Source organism: Xyrauchen texanus, chromosome 49 (genome assembly GCF_025860055.1).
Source record: "Xyrauchen texanus isolate HMW12.3.18 chromosome 49, RBS_HiC_50CHRs, whole genome shotgun sequence".
Taxonomy (NCBI): Eukaryota; Metazoa; Chordata; class Actinopteri; order Cypriniformes; family Catostomidae; genus Xyrauchen; species Xyrauchen texanus.
Window position 1 is genome coordinate 17,086,909 of NC_068324.1, and position 23,704 is coordinate 17,110,612.

A 23,704-nucleotide genomic window follows, 5' to 3' on the forward strand; every position below is an offset into this window, starting at 1 on the left:
AAGATGCTATCCTATCAATATGGGCCAACATTTCTAAAGAATGCTTTCAGCACCTTGTTGAATCAGTGCCACGTAGAATTAAGGCAGTTCTGAAGGCGAAAGGGGGTCAAACACAGTATTAGTATGGTGTTCCTAATTTTCCTTTAGGTGAGTGTATATCTATAATGAACTTCTTACTAGAGCGGGTCGGCCACTAATCGCAGGGTTGGTGGTTTGAATCCCGGCCCACACGACTCCACATGCTGAAGTGTCCTTGGGCAAGACACTGAACCCCAAGTCGCTCCCAATGGCAGGCTAGCAACTTACATAGCAGCTCTGCCACCATTGGTGTATGAATGTGTGTGTGAATGGGTGAATGAGAAGCAGTGTAAAGCGCTTTGAATACCGTTAAGGCTTAAAAAGGCGCTATATAAGTGCAGACCATTTACCATTTACTAGTTGAAATTGCAATTTCACATATCAGCAATGTACATGTATGAGTAAAAATGTTAGTGCAAATGTCCATTCCTGATATCAAGAATTGGATTACTACTACAATCCCAATTCTGAAAAAGTTGGCACAGTATGCAAAATGCTAATAAAAACAAAAATGAGTGATTTGTTAATTATATTCCCACTTTGCTATATTGAAAGCACAACAACTACACATTATATGATGTTTTACCTTGTGAATTTCATTTTTTTTTTTTTTTAAATGTACAGTAATTTCAAATCAGATGATTGCAACACGCTTCAAAAAGGTTGAGACAAGGGCAATTTAAGAATGACAATTTGATGAGCTGAAATAACAAGACAATGTTGAACAGGAGATGTTAAACAGGTGTGAGGCAGTTGTGTCATAATACTGCATAAGGAGCCTCCAAAAACCGCATAGACCTTCAAGAGTAAGGATAATTCGAAACTTGTCAATTTGCCAACAGATGCTCCGGCAAATAACCCAGCACTTTGAGAACAATGTTCCCCAAAGACAAATGGGAAGGATTTTGCTGAAGACCTACATAATGGATAAATGGGGGAAAATTCCCATTTTCCCATAACACTTGTCCCATTTCAAAGTGTTATTAGGTGATATGGGGATGTTTCACAGTGGTAAACACTCGACTGTCCCAACTTTTTTGGAGCTTGTAGCAGTCATCTGATTTGAAAAAACAATGAAATTCACAGGGTAAAACATCATATTATGTGTAGTTGTTGTGCTTTCAATATAGCAAAGAGTGAATATCATTTACAAATCACTCATTTTTGTTTTTATTAGCATTTTTCATACTTTTTCAGAATTGGGTTTGTAGTACAAATGCTACATTTGATATCTGTAATTTGGTTTAATTAGTGGCAATGTTAAGTCAGATATCTGTAATGTAACTGTAACTACTGAGAAAGCCTTTTACGATATCTTTAATTACTCTATTGATATCTGGATTCCATTCCCAGATATTAAAGAGAGCATGTGGTGTAGCACTGTCACTTTAAGTAGCCCTGTGATCAGTGTTGAGCTGCCATGTGGGTGGATGGTTGTAGTTGCAATCTTCACAGGGTATCTGCAGTGCTGGCAGTCTCAGTGCAGGGGAACGAGATCCAGCTTGTGTGTTATTATTAGCATGTGCTGGCACTAGGGCTTCCTGTCCGGGAACAGCACAGTTTATGTGTGTGTTTGTAGACTGCATGAAAAGACTGAAAATATTCATGCATCCTGTTGTTTTTCTTACTAATTCAGATTTTTTTTTTTGCTTTTTGTAACAAAATACACTTGATTGGTATCCAAAAATGGACAACGAAAAAAAAATATCTAATGCTTTTGTTTTCAGCTGCACAGGCTGTAATACAGTGAAGAGGAATGCATATCTTATAAACTGTACCTCCCAATCCAAACCTAAACCTAAGCATCAGTGCGTTCTGCAAACACGATTACGTTCTGGTACTTTCAGGGATTTGAAATCGGGTCTCAAACCCTGCCAATGCATTGCACTTCTGGTACTCTGGAGCCAATGCAAAAATGTCTGATTTGAGATCCCGCTTGTCAGTGAGTCGGCATAATGCGGGCGAAACAACATGCCGTCTTCCAGTGTAATCATGTCACTCTGGTTCCCCTTCAATGTATGTCTGTAAGACTTTTTCATCCATTTTATTGTCAACCAGGTGAAATACTTGACGACTATAACTGTAAAAAGTAATAGCACCCCTCTCCTTGACAAACTGCATGATCTGATGTTTTATCCATCATATCCACAAACAGTGTGGGATGAGTTTTGCACCTAAGTTCACTTTGAGTTGGGGGTTTGTTGAAATCCCTAACCAGAAGTATGAGCAATAGTAATAGCGATGCTTGCTTTAGAGAATTTATTTAGTATTGCAGAACTTCTGTAATAGCTCAACGTATGCCAACATATTGACTCTCGCTGGCATTCAGACTGTGGACGTAAAGATGTTTTCAACACTTTATTTAATGCACAAATCTTTTTAATGGCCTTCTGGGACTTGTCAGCATAAACAGCTTATCTATAAAATGAGAGCGTAAAGTTAGAGCATTATGGATGAATTATCTCAAGGGCATTTTTCACTTGATAGCCTAGTAGTTGATCCACGTTTAAGCCATAAGTGGATTTTTCGACAATATCCCAGAATACTCCCACAACCCAAAATGTATCATTTGCCATTATAAGAGAGCCTTACTCTCACAGATTACAGACCTCAGAAGATCCCTGGGTAGTTTGCTGGGTGGTCAATGTTGGCCCCCGCCTAGTCATGTACTGTAAATGATGCTCCCTCTTCTTTGTCCCATTGCCTGAGAAGATTGAAGGACCACAGTGATGTAATGAGATATATGACAGATGTTTCATCTAGGCCAGTCTAATGGTACAGTGATCTAATGTATGGAGAAGCATTAGCTAACATTTGAAAGGTAATTTGACAAATGTTTTTTAGCATTTGGTATGTGTTTCTAAGGCTGAGATATATTATTTCTTTACATCAAGGTAGACAGACTCACGCAACCTGGTCTCAGAATGAACATTACTCTATAGACATTTTCTATGTTTTGCTGCAGTTTCCTGGTGAAATGAACACTAGAGGCACTACAACAACTGTGCATTTTATTAATTGTCACACAAATTACAAGTACAATTGCTGAATATGACTTTATAAACACTTATTTTTTGCTAACATAATTTTGCTCGGTTTTGGCACCCCCCGCTGGACATTACACTTAAAAATGTAATGAAGCACATCATTTCAGTTTTCCAGAAACGTTGCAATGCTCAAGTACATTTCATGAGATCGGGCTGGACTCACCACAACTGCAACTTAAAAGGATAGTTCACCCAAAAAAGAAAATTCTCACATCATTTACTCACCCTCATGCCATCCTAGATGTGTATGACTTTCTTTCTTCTGTACAGCTAAAATTATGATTTTTAGATGAATCTGTAGATCCATACAATGCAAGTGAGAGGTTGCCAAAATGTTGACGCTCCAAAAAGCACATAAAGGCAGAATAAAAGTAATCCATATGACTCCAGTGGTTTAATCCATGTCTTCAGAAGTGATATGATAGGTGTGGGTGAGAAATAGATCAATATTTAAGATCATTATTTTTTGCAAGAATTTCTTCTCCTTGCCCAGTAGATATGCATGAAGAATGTGAGTCACCAAAAACACAAGAATGAGAATGTGAAAGTTAAAGTGGATATTTACTGAGCAGGGAGGAGAATTTATAATAAAAATAGGACTTAAATATTGATCTGTTTCTCACCCACCCATATACCTATCATATCATTCTGAAGACATGGATTTAACCACAGACGTCTTATGGGTTACTTTTATGCTGACTTATGTGATTTCTGGAGATTTATGAGTTTGGCACCCATTTACTTGCATTGTGTGGACTAAAACAGCTGAGAAATTCATCTAAAAATCTTCATTTGACTTCAGCTGAGGAAAGAAAGTCATACACATCTGAGATGGCATGAGGGTGAGTAAATAATGAGAATGTGAAATTTTGGGGTGAACTATCCCTTTAAGAGGCCATGGTAACGGAATGCATTTTTTTCAATGTAAACTAGTGCTAGATGACTGTTGCGCCATCTCTAATTGTTTTGTTCAGCATTTTGCACGAGCACCATGTTTTTAATATTTAATAATAATATTAATCATTTTAATAATCTTGCATTCAAGCTTTTGAAAGTATTGACCGTGAGCCTGTACAGATGTATTCAAAGCATGTGCACTATGACTGATTTGTAATATTCTTTATCAGTGTTTAATAAGTTACTCAAAAAGTACTTTGCGACAAATTACAAATTACTTTTCTAAAAATTCAGAAGAATCAGAATGAGCTTTATTGCCATGTATGCTTACATATACAAGAATTTGTCTTGGTAACAGGAGCATCCAGTTCACAACAATACAATACAGCAACAAGATAATTTATATAAATAAAGTATATATAGAAAACACAATAAGACAATATATATATATATATAGAGTATACACACCATACTCGTAGCGCTGCACAATTCTCCCTTATAAGGGCATCACTATCACCCTTCAACTGATTATTCAGGATTTAACTGCATTTTAAATACAAATAGTAATATTATTTTAGAGATACTATGTTTAACCCATGTAAAGTACTTAAGAGCAATTAACTTAAATATCAGTAACTGTAATCTGATTACAACAATTTAAAATGTAATGTTTTACCCTACATTTGACATACAGTATTACAGTAGCTAACAAAGTACTGCAATCAGATTACAACTAACACTCATCTAGTACAGTCAACTTCATGCAAATGCTCAGACGACGTGCACACGGGTGCGCAGGGTACACAGACGTAGCAGCACGTGGAAAACCGAAGTATAGTCTAGTCTTTAAATTCAATAGATTTTCATTTTGGAAGCTTTTAGTTTAGTATTTGACAGTATAGTTACAGTATCTTCTCATAGTACATCAAAGAAAATGTAGAACTTTCATGATGTGACCTCTTAAAACAATGTTTCCCTATGGGCACCTTTATTATTCCAAAATAACAAATTATCATGGTCTATTGTCATTTGAGTAGTTAGTCACGTCAACTTTTAAATTGTTTGGATGGTGAACAATTTTATTTAGGTATCCAAATGTTTTTCAGACAGCCACATATTTAAATGCTTTTTATATATTTTATACAACAGACTTGCTGTACAAGTAGGTTTGTGCTCTTAAATGTGATCTCTACTGTTCTTTTCCCATGTTTTTTTTTCTCTTCTCAAGCCACAGAGTTTGTTTTGTTTCCACCTCATCATACAGGTTGGGCTTTGGCAGTCAATCAGCCTCAACCTCATTCACACATACACTCCGCAGGTGACATTTGAAGCATGTGAGGTTTTGTTAGTATTTATAGACATGCTAAGGCTCAGATTGCTTTTTCTTGTTGCAAAGTAAAGGATATCATGTGTTTTTCTAAGAGTAAAATCTGAAAAAATGTTAATGAAAAACCACATGTCCACTGCTGGCCAAGATCTGTCTACATTTTTCTTGAACTAAAAGGAATTATTCTCAAGAGTAGGAAGCATGCTCTCTATACTTCTATACTTATTATTATTTTAATTTAATTTCTTTTGTTTAAATTTACTTGGAGATTTATTTATTTTTCTGTCAAAAATGTAATATTTCAGCCCAAGATTCACCCAGGTTTTCTTCTCTATACGAATATTTAAGGAATTATATATATATATATATATATATATATATATATATATATATATATATATATATATATATATATATATATATATATTTTAGGGCTGTCGATTTTATTAAAGATAACCTGTTAAAAAGAATTATGCCGCCGGGCCGTAATAAGGAAGATTCCTGAGAAATACAAGCTTGTAGTACCACCTGTTTACTCCAGAGGGCAGTAAGTGAAACTTCAGTAGCATGGGCAATGCACAGTTTATACAGTGAACAAAACAACCCTTCAGCAGCAGCACAACACAAGCGTTACGTTCTTGTGTTCAAAACATTAATAGAGTGCAAATCCGAACTAAGGTTGATCCTGAACCACGAACCAATGTTCGTGGTTCAGTCTGACTCCGCTGAATCCAAGGTGCTACATGTACTTTGTCACTGCTATACTGGAATAAAGACTTACGCATCTTCATCTAAAGGTCGACACCAGTTCCTGGTGTTTTATTTTTCTTACCAGCCATTTTTGCCCACAGCACTGATGCTTGCTGGATGTTTTTTGTTTTTCGCACCATTCTCTTTACACTCTAGAGACTGTTGCGCATGAAAATCCCAGGAGATCAGCAGATACAGAAATACTCAAACCACCCCCTCTGGCACCAACAATCATGCCACGGTCTAAATCACTGAGATCACATTTATTCCCCATTCTGATGGTTGATGTGAACATTAACTGAAGCTCCTGACCCGTATCTGCATGATTTTATACATTACATTGCTGCCAAACGATTGGCTGATTATATAATCGCATGAATAAGTAGATGTACAGGTGTCCCTTATAAAGTGGCCGGTGAGTGTATATACTGAGATACATTTCTGCTCTTTAATTGACTTTATAAACACCATTCTTTTTTTAATTCAGCTCTAAAGTGTTGACATATTCTCATGGTATTTGGGAGATTAATGGTGTGCTTTTTTTAATAAACAATCTCTTGAAGTTTCAGCATATATTTTATGATTTGCTTTTCTCTTTGTTGTTTTTTTTATTTTGTTTCTCTCCTTTTGCTTGCTGAAGTGCTGAGGTTTGTCTGTTGGGTCTGACAGTTGTTTTTAGCTTTCGCTTGCTTGCTCTTTACCTGATGTTGTCAGTGAAATGTGCTCTTTCCAGCTGATCTGAGATCAGTTGTTATCATTAAGGTTAAACTCAGGGCAAGTAAGAGATATTTGTCTTAGATCAGCCTGGGACTTATGAGGGCTGAAGTGACATTCGAAGAAGTCCCTAAAAATTTTCCTATTCTGTTTTAAGTTTTTCCTGGCCAAGCACCACTCATATTACCTTTAGATATTTATTCATTTTGCCTAGAGACAGTTGATCATGCAGTCCAAAAACATTTTCCTACATACACAGTAAATATGTGAATGTTTATTTGGCATATGGCCAATTGTGGCAGTTTTTTAAAACACAGTGGATTCTAACCCAAATATTCCTACTTTTCTTTCTACCCCTGCTGCAGCTAATGTGAATGTTGTGCAGCTGTGCTTAATGATGAAACCATATAACCATGTCATTATCAGAGCCCAAAGACAGATTAAAGTGTCTTGGCTGCACTTGATGAATAGCTATTATTGCTTATTGAAATATCCTGTGCAATTTTTTAGTTAAAGGGCAGAAGTTCCCTTTTTAAAAATGATCCTTATCAAGTGGAAAAGGAACTCGATGGCTTTGATCGAGCTAGCGCATGGCCGAGCGATCTCACACATCCATTTTTCACTGTCTCACTCTATAAATGATTTTTAGATTCAACAGGAATGCCTTTGTCACTGCCATGCGTTGGGTTATTGATGTGATGTGTTTTACAGAGTGACTTAAGCTTGCTACAAATGTGAAGTTAAGATGTCTGTCAAAGAAGTGTTGACTTGCTGCCTAGCAGTGATGGTCCATGAGGGAATTTTCCCGGAATGGCTGATGCTTAAATCAATCTTGATCAAACCAATAATATATTGCAGTTTAATTATGATACCATGTATTTTTTTGCTGATATTATGCTCCTGAGCACAGACACTCAATAAAAATTCTGCCATTATTTACTCACCCTAATGTTGCTCCAAACACATATTATTATTATTATTATTATTATTATTATTATTATTATGAGAACATATGAAGAACTTTACAGGTTGTATTTGACATATAATGAAAGTAAACAATAATTTTAGACAGTCAAGCTTGAAAAAGGAACAATACTAATACAATAATAATATAAACATTTAAGTATCATTATATGGCAAAAATAAGTTCTTCTAATTTATCCCTTTGCGCCACCACAGAAGAAGAAAAAAATCATGTGACATTAGGGTGAGTAAATAGTGTTGATAAATTATGAAATCATTCAGATCACAAAAATAACACTTGGCAATATATTAAACAAGCAAATTAATGTCCAGTGTAAACATTTCTAAATTAATCTACTGATCTATGTCGGAAAATCCTCCACTCCTTCATTATGACTAATTTATTTGTGACCCTGTCGACGTGCAGTTGGCTTAAATATTCACTAAGGTGATATTGAAAGCTGATTGGCTTGAAAGCTTGCTTGGCAAATTTTGCCTCCGTTTTGACTTTTTCAACCACATTTTAGAATATCCTTTTTCATTGGTCAGTTTACTAATGAGATGAGCCTTCATGCTGTCATCCTTTTGTATGCCCTTTAGTTGTTCTTTAAAAGCTAAAACCCTCACTGGAGTTTACTGAGGTCAGTAACATGTGATGCCGTTAATGCTACTGAGACTGAGGTTGATTTATGTGGAGGCTTGAAAACTTTCGTGGTGTAGCTTTGTGCTCCTTGATTGCTTTTTCTAAAAGGGATTTCCTCCGAGACCAACCTGATGCCTCCACAACCTCTTGATGCCAGAGACTTCACTCACTGCCACAGCAAAGGCCGAGTTCAGATTCTAGTGTGTCCAAACAAATTTTATTGTTGAGAAGTAACTAACTAATGATTGCAACAGTTTTTATGACACAGTATTTGTGAGCAAAGCTTTACAGTTGAGAGAACTAACACAATATGCGCTCTCCTAAAATGTCCTCTCTCGTATTGGGAAGTCACTAATTTTACTGAATCATTTGTTCAGACATTTCTTAAATGAACTGTTTATACAAAAAAGATTCACTGATTCAGTTGAGTCGCAGCACATCATTTTACGCTGTATTGTTTTTGTAGTATTTAGATAAATATTCACACATATTTTTGTGTAACATATTTATTGTGCTTTAAAGCGTATAATTAGCTTAGCAACATGCTAACATGAAACTCCATTGGAACCAACGTTAATCAAGTCTCATGACAAATTGGAACAATAGTACAAGATGCCGAAATCGGAAGAAAACGTATGAGTCGGCTCATACAAAACGTAACATTCCAATATAGAAAAATAAATAAAATAACGCATAATGTTATTAAGATTTTTCCTACGTTTAACCCCTATACTATACCAAACCAAACCTAACCATATATTCTAACTCCTTGCCTAAACCCTAAACCTAACCGAGATTTTAATTACTTGTGAGTCACGGAAGCAAGTAAACATTGGGGTTTGGAACGAGACGAGGGATGCGAATTACAGGTTATTGACATACATCAGTGATTTGTATTGCATAATTAAATATGGAATGAGTAACCAAATTTGTTCACAGATGTTTTCTTTCTTAAAATAAAGTGCTGTATTAGAGGCTAGCTCAAATTTGATGCCTGCCCCTTACCAAACTTGCCACAAATTTCCCACTCATTATTTTCACATGCAAATGAGCTTGCTATTCGCAGTAGATGTTTGCCAGGAGTTTGCAGTTCTTCATCTGCAGTGGTGAACCTCCAGCAAACCTTTGGTGACAATGAAGAGTTTGCTGCAAAGCTCATTTGCGTGTGAAAATTAATGAGTGTCGAATTTGCAGCAAGTTTGCCAGAACTCGAAATGTTTGTAAGAGGTATTGTATCAATTTGAAATTCAGTTTGTAGATTGGTTGGTATTAAAATCATACCCTTTCATACTAGCCAGCTGTACCATATCTTAAATTTCACTGCCTATGTAGACAGCAAGAAAGCTCACTAGGGTTTGGGATAAAGACTTAGAGTTTTCTTCTGCATTTATTTTTCTCCTAGAGCAAGAGAGAGAGAGAGAGTGAGCGAATCAGAGTTTGACTGAGAGGCATGTAGGACAGCACATTTCTCCAGTTCACGATCGATCAGTTTCATGGTGTAATTTAGCCCTCACCGACTTCCAGTGTGCCGATGTTCAATCTCTCTCTCTCTCTCCTGCATCACACAGAGCGCTGATACTGATGTCTTTATAAACCTTTCCACTCCAGCACAGGTGTTTCCTCCCTGCACAGCATCCACAATGCTCCAAAAACTGTCAAATGTATACATGAGTGGAGTTAGCAAAAATACAAGTATTGCTATTTCATGTTTAGAAATGTAGGCTATTTGTGTTTGCTGTTGTGTGATACTGAATATTTGGATAGATCTCAGTATTCATAGATATTTGTACGTAATGTTTACATCTATACATTTTGGTACGTTTGGATAGACACTGGAACGTACAATATCAACATGTTAACAGCATCTAAAACATAAACGCTTTTTATGCTTATGCTTATAAAACATCCTCTCATGATGGGTTGGAACTGAAATTCCTGAAACATTTGTTTACAAATGAGAGCAACAGATAAACATGGAGGAAATACAGAGTGGGACATGTACCATCTACCCTCACAGAATTCAGTAGATTGGACAACCAGGAGACTTTGTGGGTAGGTCAATGGTCTAATGTTTAGCTTTCTCCTCTAGTCTGACTGACACCTCTGTGGTCTGAGCCAGCACGGGCATGTGCAGCTCTCATATGGATCAGCATCAGAGGTGATGGAGAGAAGGAGAAAGAGATTGAATCTCGCTCCACAGCTGCGCTCTGGAACTGGAGACCGCAAATTCCCTTCTTACACAGCGTCTTTCTTTCTCTGCCCCACCCAGCCCCCCGTGATACACTGTTTCTTATTTCCTTACACTGGAGTATTTTGGTTGAACTTTCCAACTGAAACACATTCATTTGCTAATGTCAGAAAGGAGTTTGAGTTTGGATTTGAGTCTGATTAGCTGCTGCTATCAGCATGAAATAACATGATGTCATTACCTTGTTTCACCGCCACTTTTTACAGACTCAGGGTTGCCAAGTCATGTGCCACTTTTAAACTGTTGTCACAAGTGTTTTTGTTTAGTTTTTTGTGCTGTGTTTTTAGGGTTTGACATATCAAACAAAGATGGACACAGTTTCTATGGAAACAGACAGGCCAACTGTGGTTATGATTAAAATCTGTTGAATTTTTAGGTAAAATAGCGTGTCAGCAAAAATAAGCTAACTACAGGTAATAGGCCTACATATGCGGTCATTTCCTGGCCTGGAATCCACCAGAAACTGTATGAAGAGTAGGAGAATGACGATTCAAAAGGAATTGGCGAACTTTCAGTATGATTGCTGTAGGATAGGAAATACCGCCTTTTAATAAAAAGAGCCAGTCATTACTTTGGGAAAGGCATTGCCTGCTCTGTAAGATTGTAATGGTCATTTGATACATGCTGTTGAAAAGCTTAGCCAACAGTTTTGGAGATTTTCCCCATTGTGTTGATGGCTGCTAAGTGAAAGAGACTTTAAATCCACTCACATGTCAACTAGCTTGCATTTTAGCTTAGCAGAAAAGATCTAAATAGATCAAAAGTCTATTGCTTCGGGTCATTTGTCACTCTCAAAATGTAAGGTATGTCAAGTGCATTTTTGTAATGGTGTTGGTAGGTGATCAGAGGATTCCATGTATACAAATTTGCATGCTGCATACTTCATATGAGTAGTAAGGTTGTATGTACTGGTGCACTTATCAGGAAATTTGAGCCCAATACGATCTCTAAGAAAACTAAGATCGTCCAATACCGATTTTATTTTTTACGTTTTGCAAGTTATATTGTGCAGTTAAAATTATGGGAACACTTTATAAAAAGGTTCCATTTGTTAACATTAATTAGCAACATTACTGTAGTTAAAATGAACTAATGAACTTAGTGTTAGTTACAACATATATTATAATTTTTTTTAAATCAAAAGTTGTATTAGTTAACATTAATTAATGCACTCTGAACTAACAATTAACAATTGTAATTTTAATAACTAACATTACAATTAATTAAGGCTGTAAAAATATTCATTTGTTCATTGTGATACCTAATGCATTAACTAATGTTAACGAATGGAACCTTTTTATAAAGTTACAAAAATTACATAAAAATTGCAATAATTGTGAATTGGTAACATTTATTTGCTTTGAAACATTTATGAATAGTTACGTTGTCAATATCAAATGGTCATTGTGACATACTGGTAAGCAGTAAAAACCATTAGAGTATCACACACAGCAGAGATATGTTCAAAAATAAGAAAAATGTATCTATTACAAGCTCGAAAACTGCTCCAGTGAGAAATTATTCATATCTATGATTTGTTTACTGTCTTTGGCGTTTTACTGTAACACATATCACTAATTATTAAGCAAATGCGTGAAGACACGGTGCCGTTATGGTTAAAATTTAATTGCTGTGATAAGTGGTATTGTGACCAACATTAGTCTGATTTAAATTGCGATCCTCTCAGATTAGCACTGGGATGAGTGACTGATGAGATATTGAGAGCACCTGGAGAGTGTGCATGTTTGATTGACACCGCAAGTTAGCATATTGAAGGGAGTGAATCTGAAAGTGCTCATGATCACTCAAACAGTCTCTATTGCTCAACACAATGTCTGATTGTCAACTCACTTTACATCACGGGAATTCAGATTTGCATATGCATGTTTATTTGTTGTTTAGTTCGTTTTTTATACCCATATGCAGTCTCTTTATCCTCTCCGTGCTCACAGTGCAGCGAGTCAGAATTACTACCATAATTCACCCTCCAGAGGCCACACTGTCATGCATCAAGGGCTTAGAAAGTGCTCATTCATTAGATTTGGCCCTGATTCTAGACAAGATCGGCCGATCACAGACTTAAGATGAAGATTGGCTGATTTCGATTGTTGGCTGATCAATCGGTGCACCGCTAGTTGTGTGCCATTCCAAAGGCACCACCAGCTTAATGGGTCGTCCCCTGAATACACAGAGACACAGACTGAGTTTGAAATGCCATACTTGTCATACAAATCCATGTCTTTAAAGGTGAGAAATAGTAATAATAGTATTTGAGTGTGCTATTGCGAAATGAACCACAGAGATTGACAGCAGCCCTTCTGTCATTCCGATAAGTGTATGACTGTGACTAAAAGTGAAGTGACTAAACTTAGGATTTTCACCTTGTGGACAATGCAAATTAAACCTGCTTTGAATGAGGGACCCTAGTCATAGGGACCAGAATTTAATGGAGACTTGTGTGTGGACTCTTTTTTTTCTTGGTCCAGTAAGCAACCACTTAGCAACCATCCAGAACAACTTACTAGTAACTACCCAGAACTACCTAGTAGCTGCTTAACTAGCAACCACCCAGAACATCCTAATAATGCCCTTGCAACCTACCAGAACAACCTAGAAACTAAAAAGAATCAAGAACCTTGCTGTGCCACAGCAACCAACAAAAATACCCTAGCAACACCCTTGCAGCCACTCAGGACGCCTTAGCAAAAACCTAGTAATGGCCTAGTAACCGCCTAGCAATATCCTTGACACCTCTCAGAACACCTTAGGAACACCCTGGCAACCACTGTAAACACAGAACACCATAGCAAACATAAAGAATACCATTGAAACACCCTCACAACCACACAGAACACCCTAGCAACTGCCTAGCAACCATTTAGAACACCTTAGCTACACCCCAGCAGCAGACCAGAACAATCTTGCTGTGCCATAGCAACCACCCAGAATGCACTAACAACAGCTTAGCAACCACTTAGTACTGCCCTAGTAACTGACTAGCGATGCCCAATAGCAACCACGAGAACACTTGAAAAACTGCCCAGCAACTGCGTAGTAACCAGTGTAGACACTGAACACCCTAATAACCATCCAGGACACCCTAGAAACTGCCGAACAACCACTAAGAACACTTTAGCAACACCATAGCAGCCATCCTCTTTGTAGTAATAGATGGACGAAGAGCAGTTTCATCTACCAATTCGAAATGGGGGGCCTGGGTAGCTCAGTGGTAAAGATGCTGGCTACCACCCCTGGAGTTCGCTAGTTCGAATCGGGTGTGCTGAGTGACTCCAGCCAGGTGTACTAAGCAACCAAATTGCCGGGGTAACCTCCTCGTGGTCGCTTAATATGTGGTTCGTTCTCGATGGAGCGCATGGTGAGTTCAGCGTGGATGCCTCGGTGGATGGCGTGAAGCCTTGACACGTACTATGCGTGTCGAGGCAGCTGGGATTCGTCCTCCGCCACCCGGATTGAGGCGAATCACTACATGACCAGGAGGACTTAAAAGCACTTTGGGAATTTGGCATGCCAATTTGGGAGGAAAAGGGGAAAAAATGCAATGAAATGACTGTTGCAATATGTGCTGATCAGAGCTCAAGGATTTTAGGGCATCAGGGGACTTGCAGTTTGCACTTCAGGGAGGGCGTAAAATTACACAGTGCTAAGTTGGTATTATTAGACACCAGTGTTCAGCCAAGCACTCAGATCCCATGTCTGATCTGCCCTTCCCGCTTGTAGCGCACAAGGGCGAAGCCCAAAGCATGCAGATATAGTCCATCTGATCAAATGAAGGCACAGCCACGCTGTTAAGCAATCATCTTTTTGGCTGCTTCTAATAAGTGGAGTCTGTATCCTCCAGATGGTGTATATGTGTGTGTGTGTATGTCTATGGATGCAAGTTGGTGCGCCACAGGATGAGGTCAGTCTGGCTACACGGATTGGTCTTTCCCATGCTGCCAAGATCAGAATCCGCTCCCAAGAGATGAAGCCCGGGACGCACAGCACGAGCTTGGAGCTCAGTCTGGAAAATACTGCACAAATGCTCAAGTTCCAACATTTCAGCTTAAAACAGAGATGAAAGTGTCTGTATCTGGTGCAGCGGAATGTGCCTTACAGTGGGGAATTTTAATGGATTCCTGGATTCCACAGTTTAGCTGGGTGGATTGATCAGAATAGAATACAAGGATTCTTCTACTGTGTACTGCCTACAATTTTTTTTTATTAATGTGAAATAGTATGCATTATGCTATGAAAAATATTTCAAACAGTTGTGTGCAACATTGTCACATGACCACCCTGTGTTGCATGTTTAATTCAGTGAGTGGCATCAAGTTGTCATCTCGAAAATACTATTATTTTGCATTTATGTCCAATTTTGTGGTAACATAACATTTGCAAGTCCAATCAAATAATTACCTGGGAGGTGACACCCAGATCTGAGGTCGCTCATGGCAGTGGAAAAGCAACAGGTGATGTAAGATGCAGGAGAGAGAGAGACATAAAGAGACATATGGAGAGTTAAGGCCTCTGCAGTATTCCTACGAATTCGATGAAAGAACATTTTTGGCATTGTTTAGAACAAAATTTGGTGTGTTGTGTTTCGGTAGTTTGTAACAGCTCACCAGGACGAACTTTCAGGAAAACATCTTACCGGCTGCTAAACACCTTCGAACTGCCATTGATCCAAGTCATTGGTTGGTCTGACCTGGAGTGCCACCTACTTTGAGGTCAACAGCTAATTCCCATTTAGTCAGTTAAGATCAGTCAACATGAACACACCGGCGTGAGGTATTAGCAATTTTGTGCGAATTTACCTACATCTCTACAATCGTTTACATAGAGACATTTTCAAAGAACATGTCATGCGATTTTTTTTTTGTTTGTTTTAGCTTACAAAATGAATCAAATCTACTCAAACACTCTTAAGTGCCCATTCACTCTGTTTGTTTGTTATGCCTATTATCATTTATTTGTCTACCCATCAGAACTCTTTTATACACCTATCTTTGCAGTAGTGTCAATGTCATCATAAAAGACAATAACATAGTGTATTTGGCACTCATTTTGGCCTCGTATAGCATGTTAGCATGCACATTAGCAGCATGAATGCAGAATGCAAACATTACAAATTACACATTATCTACTGCATAAATATTTCTTTAAATCATTATCAAGTGGTTAAAATGGCTTCTTACTCATTTTGTGTGAGTTCTACTCATAGAATGAGGCATGAATTCATTGATAACACATTTGAATGTAATATTAGTTGATGTTTTATATGTAGTCTTGTGCGTCCTCATATGTAAATGTACCTCTAAACGCCTCCTGTTGCAGCATGGAGGTGTCTAAATGTTTGCAAACAGTATGTTGTTGCTCATGTGTTCCGAATTTCTTTTTGGCCTGGAGCAAAGAACGAAGAAGAACATCTCCTTGAGTGTGCCGAAACCTTTAGGGGAGTATAGAAAAGCAGAAGGGAATAGGGCCCCTCAACATAGCAATTTAATTAGTCAGCTTTTAGAGGGGAGAAGAAAAGAGAAAGAGCGATGGAGAGACAGAGATAGAGAGAAAATGTGATTAATCAAAGTGAGCCACACTCACAAGAGCGTCCACTGAAAGCTTTACTGCCTAACACAATTTGAAAAACAGAATTAAACTGAAGGCTTTAAGCAATTGCAACTAATCAAGCACCGTCTATACATTTGGTCATTTATAAGAGAAATGGCTACCAAATGTTCCTTAAAAGTCTTCTTTCAGAGTCAAGCAAAAGTATTTATAGTGTAAAATGGCAGTTGCAGAATTTAAAATTAAAGCATTATTAGACTGTTTATCCTAATCAACAAAGTGTGTTTATCACATTTTGCTGCTTTTGTGGGTCAAAATGTCCCTGTTGGGATTGTTAAACCTGAAACATTTACATAATGGGGCCCCATGTGGAAATAATAAATAATGTCTTATTTCAGAAATAAATTCACCAAAAGTTAATATAAAAAATTTTAACAAGTTTTTATTTCTAATTTTTAAAATCTTATATTTATTTTAATGCAGTCACATTCTTTAAAGCAACAGTTCACCAAAAATGAAAATTCTCATCATTTACTCACCCTAATGCCATTCCAGATGTGTATGACTTTCTTTTTTCTGCAGAACACAAATTAAGATTTTTAAAAGAATATCTCAGCTCTGTAGGTCCATACAATGCAAGTGAATGAGTACCAACATTTTGAAGCTCCATAAAGGCAGCATAAAACTAATTCATATGACTCCAGTGGTTAAATCCATGTCTTCTGAAGCAATATGATAGGTGTGTGTGAGAAACAGATAAATATTTAAGTCCTTTTTTACTATCAATCTCCACTTCCACATTCTTCTTTTTGGCGATTCACATTCTTCATGCACATCGCCACCTACTTAGCAGGGAGCAGAATTTATAGGAAAAAAAAAATATTGATCTGTTTCTCCCCCACACTTTTCATATCACTTCTGGATACATGGATTTAACCACTTGAGCCGTATGCATTACTTTGAAGTTCCAAAAATGCAAATAAAGGCAGCATAAAAGTTCTGGCCCCCATTCATATTTAATGTTAGGACCTGCAGAGCTGAGATGTTCTCCTAAAAATCTTTGTTAGTGTTCAGCAGAAAATAGAAAGTCATACACATCTGGGATGACCTGAGTGTGACTGAATAATGAGAGAATTTTTGGTGAACTATCCCTTTAAATGTCCTTAAATGTGTTTTTTTCTTCTGGGCAATAACAGTCCCCACTATGATATTAAAACAAACGTGTGTCCTGGCATCCACAGAACAACTGAAGTGCACTGTTTTCCCTTTATTGTTGGTTTCGCAGTCAGAAATCTCTGTCTCTATTTTCTGTGCAGGTCTAACTGGCTGAAGCCGTGCTGTGGGCGGAGAGCAGCTCTGTGGCAGGTTTGTTTGTTGAGTGCTGGCTTCAACTGTTTCCTGGTGGCCTGTGTCATCCTGGTGGTGCTCTTATTGACTCTGGAACTGCTCATCGATACAAAGCTCCTTCAGTGTGAGTATTAAAGGTGTTTCTTCACCTTATGAACTGATCTGGGGTCAGAACAAGGGTAGAACTGTAAGACACTGAGAAAAACATAGAGGTCAGTATTATTTTTGTTACAGCAATTGTGATTTTCACCTCACATTTGCTTTCTATGACACAAATGGTTAGGTTTAAGGTTTAGGGTAGGGAGGTCAGTGTTGTTGATTTAAATAAGTTAGATACGTGTAATGAACCACATAATTGAAACCTTATATGAATCTAAAAGCACTTCCACTCATAGCTGTACACAATCGCTTTGCATCTACACTTGTTGATCTAATCTCTGCTGATATTCCTCTTTATAAACATGTTGTAAGTGACATTTGCCTTGCTGAATTTTGGCCTGGCCATTTTCATTACATACAAGAGCCTATTGTAAATAGGCACAGAGATCCCCATTCATAACATGCTGTAAAATCACTGCTCAGAGTGCGCAGTTGAGTGCACACTAAGGAGAGGGATGAGTGAGATGACAGCGCCATAAGTCAGCCCATATCTCTCTGTCTGCTCTGGCCTTTACAAACTCCTGATAGACAGATGCAGAAGGAGGAAGACGGATGTGACCAGAGAGACAGTGGTAGAGTGTTGGGACAGCCACTGTCCAGCGAGATTAATGGATGGAGGGATTGAGGGAGATGAATGGAGTGTTGAACAGTTCAGAGAACGGTGCAAACTAAGACATATGGGCGAGGAGGAAGGGAGAGAAGTGATTACTGAATGCAGTAGAATAGAATTGCCCTATAATAGAGCTAATAGAGATAAAAAGACAAACATTGAAGGACGTGGATGGGTGGAATATCATATCACAAATGCACACATAGGGAATTTGGCTTCCCTCTCGAAAAGTCCTTGTTAGGTCATCAGAGAGGAAGCTCATGTGAGGAATTTCAACTGTAATGAATAAAGTGTCTTTTCTATGGGTGAAATGCAGCACTGTGATTTTTATTTTATTACAGTTAGAAGAGCATTGCGTAGTCAGGTATAGAGTTGCCAATAAGGTCAGCTTGGGAAACACAATTTTACCAGGAATTTCAGGATTCTTGCAGCCCATTGGAAATAGATTTCATTATAGACATCTATTATCTGTGTAATAATAATAATAATGTTAATAATAATAATAATAAGTATTATTATTATTGTAATTTTTATTATTAATAATAATAATAATATAGTGTTTATTATTAATATCATCATTGTATAATAATATTAATAACTATTAATAATAGTTATAATTTATAAATAATTTGCCAAATCAGACCATTAATCATACATTTTGGAGTTAAGCAAATTTATTTGTAAACTATTGTAAGCGTAGATTTTGGAAGTCTGAAGTCTGTATTTTGATCCCATACTAATGCATTTATTATGCAGTGAAATTACAGGTGAATCATTATGTCAGCAGGAACAAAATAACTGCAGTTAATACATGTAAAGTAAAAGCAGCACTGTACAGTATGCATATCTATTATATTATCCAATCAACCCCATAAAGCATGACATGCCTTGGTTGAAATGTATTACATTTAGTTTGTAAATATTACAATATACTTGTTAATGATGATGTTGTCTTTGTCAAAAAAAATTCTATGTTTGTGAACTTGATGTTTTTTTTTTAATCAGATGAGATTTTAAGGTGCATTTTAGATGGATGTTTTAATGATCAAAACCTAAACCTTGAGCCTAAACCTAACCAATAGTGTTTTAAAATGCAAAAGTTAAATAAAAATCAAATTTTCTGAAGCAACCAGCCAACAAATGCCTAAACATGACCGATAGTGCAGTGGTTCCCAACCCATTTCCTGGAGTCCCCCCAACTCTGCACATTTTGTATATCTCCCTTATCTGATGCACCCAATTCAGGTCGTGGAGTCTCTACTAATGAGCTAATGAGTTGAATCGGGTGTTTAATTTGGGAGATATCCAAAACATGTAGTGTTGGGGGGCCTCCAGGAACATGGTTGGGAACCACTGCGATAGTGTTTTAAAATGCTCATTTTTAAGCAAAATTAAAAAAATAATTCCTGAAGCAACCATGTCATTTTATGTCACTTCTCTGACGCTGTTGTGCCACATGTCTGGTTTGAACCACGGTCTTCTGAGTTCAAAGTCCAGCACTCAATGAGGTGAGCTACCGTGCAAGCTAATATCATTGGAATAAGTGTACATATGTACTGTAGGTGGGTCTGAAATATAAGTATTAAAATGTATGGTTTTTCAAATGATGCGTTAGAGTAAAAGTGTGTCGATATCATAGCATAGCATGGGTGTGAGTAACAGAAAGAAAAATAAGTATTTACTTAGTTATAATCAGTCATGGAAGTTGATTTCACCTGGAATCTGCTGGATATTGTACCTTAAGAAACTTTTAACAAGTTTTACAAACATGTACCTAGAGTCAAGTTTTCATTATGAGACAAAGTTGCAAAGGTCAGAGTTCAAATAGTATATATCAGTGAATCGATTGTTTGATCTGGTTGATTGAATGAACTGTTTTTTTTTTTATTTTATAATAATCGTTCAATGCTACATACCTCTGTTGAGTTAAGGATTGTTTGAGAATCTGTAGCTACAGTAGTTTCTTTTGCCCATATTCTAACCTGGCTCATTATGTAAAGGTTGGCCACAAACAGATTCCAGGTCAGCAATAAAATCTGATTCCACCACCTGTGTATTTTTTTTGTCCACAGTTAATAATGCATTCCAGTTCGCCTGTATCATCCACTGGATCAGCCTGGTCATCCTGTCCGTGTTTTTTACTGAGGTGAGTGCAAACATTTATACTCTATGTGCCCATGGGCATGTAAAATCATAAGTTAGATTTCATAGACAGCAATGAGACTAAATTGAGAGGAAATGGATACTTTTGCTTAATTTATTGGAGCTTTTTTTTTTTTTTTCTCCTGAGATAAAAGCCCTAGTAATCTCCTCAAGAGTTTCAGAATAGATCTCTCAACAATACCTCAAACTTTGCTCAGATTTGCCAAGATAATTGAAAATTGAATTATCTGAGCTGTGCCATCCACAGTAACACTTTACATTAAAGTTCCCTTTGTTACAGACTTATGAAGGGGTTCATTAACGAATAAAAAGTATTTACAAATGCATTATACATCATTTATATGCCGCTATAGCAACATGCAAGGGAAATTTGTAATTGAATACTTGCCAAATAGTGAGCATTTTAACTTACATGATATAAATGCTTAATAAGTACGCTTATTCATACTTACATTAATCAAAATCATAAAATTCCCTAATTCGTGATTTATGTCACAAATTAGCAAAATTATAGTGAGATTAAAAAAAATGGTTTATATTTATTGTAATTGTGTGTTGTAATTTTCCTTGTCACATTCATGTCAAAGGAATGGTTTTACCTTAGTCCTGGCAGCCTATTGTCCTTTGTTAAAAACACTTTTCAGGTATTCATGCTTATAATAATGCCCGATGATCGCTAAACCCTACTTCACTTTTATCTGCAGGTTTCTAATGTTGGAAGCTCATTAATAAATGCTTCATATGTGTTCACTTTACGTCAAGGCTGCACTTTGGAACTTTGTGCACTCTAGTGACATCTGTGGTTAAAATTTAAAATTGCAAGTAATTTGCGGAAGAACACTTTACGCGAGTTGTGTTTCAGCAATGATCTTTTCTTGGACACCGCCTGTGATCATGACTCTGAGATATACAGAGCCGGAGTAATAACGTGCTGTTTTCATGTCGAAATTATGTTGTTTAATCAAACATTTAAAACCAAAATATGACTTGCTTAGATGAAAATATAAACAGCACTCATATTTACATATTTTAAATGAATGAATTCATATATTTACATTTACATTTATTCAATTGGCAGATGCTTTTATCCAAAGCGATTTACAAAAGAGGAAAACATAAGTGAATAATCTTAAGGAGACATTTGTACGAAAAGTGCCACACTACAAAGTTTTACTAGCATCAGAATAGCATTCAAAACAGATTTAAGTGCAACAATTAAAAAAAAAGTAAGTCAGCTTCATGGATGGAGTTGGGAAGGTCATTCCACCAATGTGGTATGATGAAACTGAGAGTCCGAGAAAGTGTTTTGGTGCCTCTTTGTGTTGGCACTACAATGCGACTTTCCTTAGCCGACCGCAGACTTCTGGTAGGAGTGTAGATCTGCATAAAGGATTTTAGGTATGCTGGAGCAGACCCAGTGACTGTTTGGTATACCAGCATCAGAGCCTTGAATGTAATACGTGCATCAACCGGCAGCCAGTGGAAAGAGACAAAGAGTGGTGTAACATGTGCTCTCTTTGGTTCATTAAAGACCAGACATGCTGCTGCATTCTGGATCATTTGCAGAGGTCTAATTGCACATGCAGGAAGACCTGCAATGAGAGCGTTACAGTAGTCCAGTCTAGTTATGACAAGTGACTGAACAAGCAGTTGTGTGGCATGTACAGAGAGGAAAGGTCTTATTTTCCTGATATTGTAGAGTATATTTATATATTTTCTGATATATATTTTACACTTATATAGCACTTTTCTGACACTATGCTCAAAGCACTTTTAAATAGGAAAGACTCTCCTCAACCACCAGCAGTTCCCTGTATATTTTAATATGATTATTCAAGAGTTTTGTCTACTATTAATGTTAGTATTGTACTACACTTATCAATTTAAAAGGGTGAAAATCGTGATATGGCTGACACTAGTTCAATGGAAGATTTTATATATGTTATACCGTACTTCCAGTAACTGTAATACTAGAATAGTAGGTCTATAAACACAATAATACTGTAAACTAGAAACATAAAATGTGGACTCCGTAATGATGGGGATGAAAAGAAAATTTATAAAACATGAAAATAGTATTTAGAATAAATAATAAAAATTGTTAAGCAGTCACAACATGTAAGGTAAAATTACTCACTATTTTGCAGGTTTTGCATGAAAGCTGCCATTTTTATGCATTATTAGTCATTAATAAACCCCTCTATAATTTCTTAACAAAGGGAACAATAATGTAAAGTGTTACCGGTGAGGTGTCATTTTTCTATGCATGGTGCAACTTCTGAGCAATAAAATTGGCCTGTGTGTGTGTGTGTGCGTTTTCAAGCCACTCAACTCAAGATGCCATCTCAGCTGAAAAATCTGAATTTACAGAATAACACCAGGAATACTAAAAGTAGCCAATCTTACAATTAAATACATTTTTGGTTGATTTGGTGTCAGTATAAAGAACTTTGCAAATGAATGTTGCCACTATGAGAAAGATTTGATGTAAGATCTTGTCTGGCTGTTTATGCTGTAGGGGTGTCTAAATTGAACCTGTGAAAAAGCAGTTTCACATAGTGCTGTTTCTGTACTTTAAAAGTGTGTGTGTGTCCTGACACGTGCTGATTTCTATTGATTCCCATTTCCCCAGATCCAGTTGCATTTGTCTCTGACTCTTTTAAAGCACACTTGCATTTATTTCCTTCAACTTGTGTTTTACCCGTCAATAAAGGCCGAAAGGCAGGACGGCCTGAAACTTTCAAGGCTGGTCACATGTTGGAGGCTGAGAGAGTGAGAGAGGGAAAGAGAGAGAACTAGGTGATGCAAAGAGATAGAAAGACTACCGTAAGCCACCTGAGTCAGCAGTCCCTAAAACACTGCGTCTCCACTGTGTTTCGATGGGATCTTGCCTGCGTGTGAGTTTATGAATACATATTGCAGGTCACTGATAAATTATGAGCTGCATTCTGAGAAGAGATGAAAGAAGAAAATGATTTGGGGTTGGAAATGGGTTTCGCAGAGACGCTGGGGTTATTTCACCATCTAATAGAGGTGAATTCGGTTGCCACCACATCTCGATATCACTTAGATTTCGAGTTACCCTATGTACACTTTTCCCCTGCAAACTCATTATTTATGTTTGCGGTTTGTGCGCTGCTGGAAAAATAAGGAAAAATAATCTTTGTCTGTCTTTTTCAAGGTCTTTCTACAGCAG

The 23,704-nt window shown here is 37.1% G+C and overlaps 1 protein-coding gene across 3 annotated transcripts in view; it reads left to right on the forward strand.

Annotated features, from left to right (window-relative positions):
* The window catches only part of LOC127640189 (transmembrane protein 266-like), an 80,159-nt gene that overhangs the window by 32,965 nt on the left and 23,490 nt on the right, over positions 1 to 23,704 (forward strand). For all 3 annotated transcript variants that reach the window (XM_052122621.1, XM_052122622.1, XM_052122623.1), the window contains 2 exons: positions 17,546 to 17,700; positions 20,418 to 20,491. In XM_052122621.1, coding sequence (XP_051978581.1) covers positions 17,546 to 17,700; positions 20,418 to 20,491 — 229 coding nt within the window. The remainder of the gene's footprint in view (positions 1 to 17,545; positions 17,701 to 20,417; positions 20,492 to 23,704) is intronic.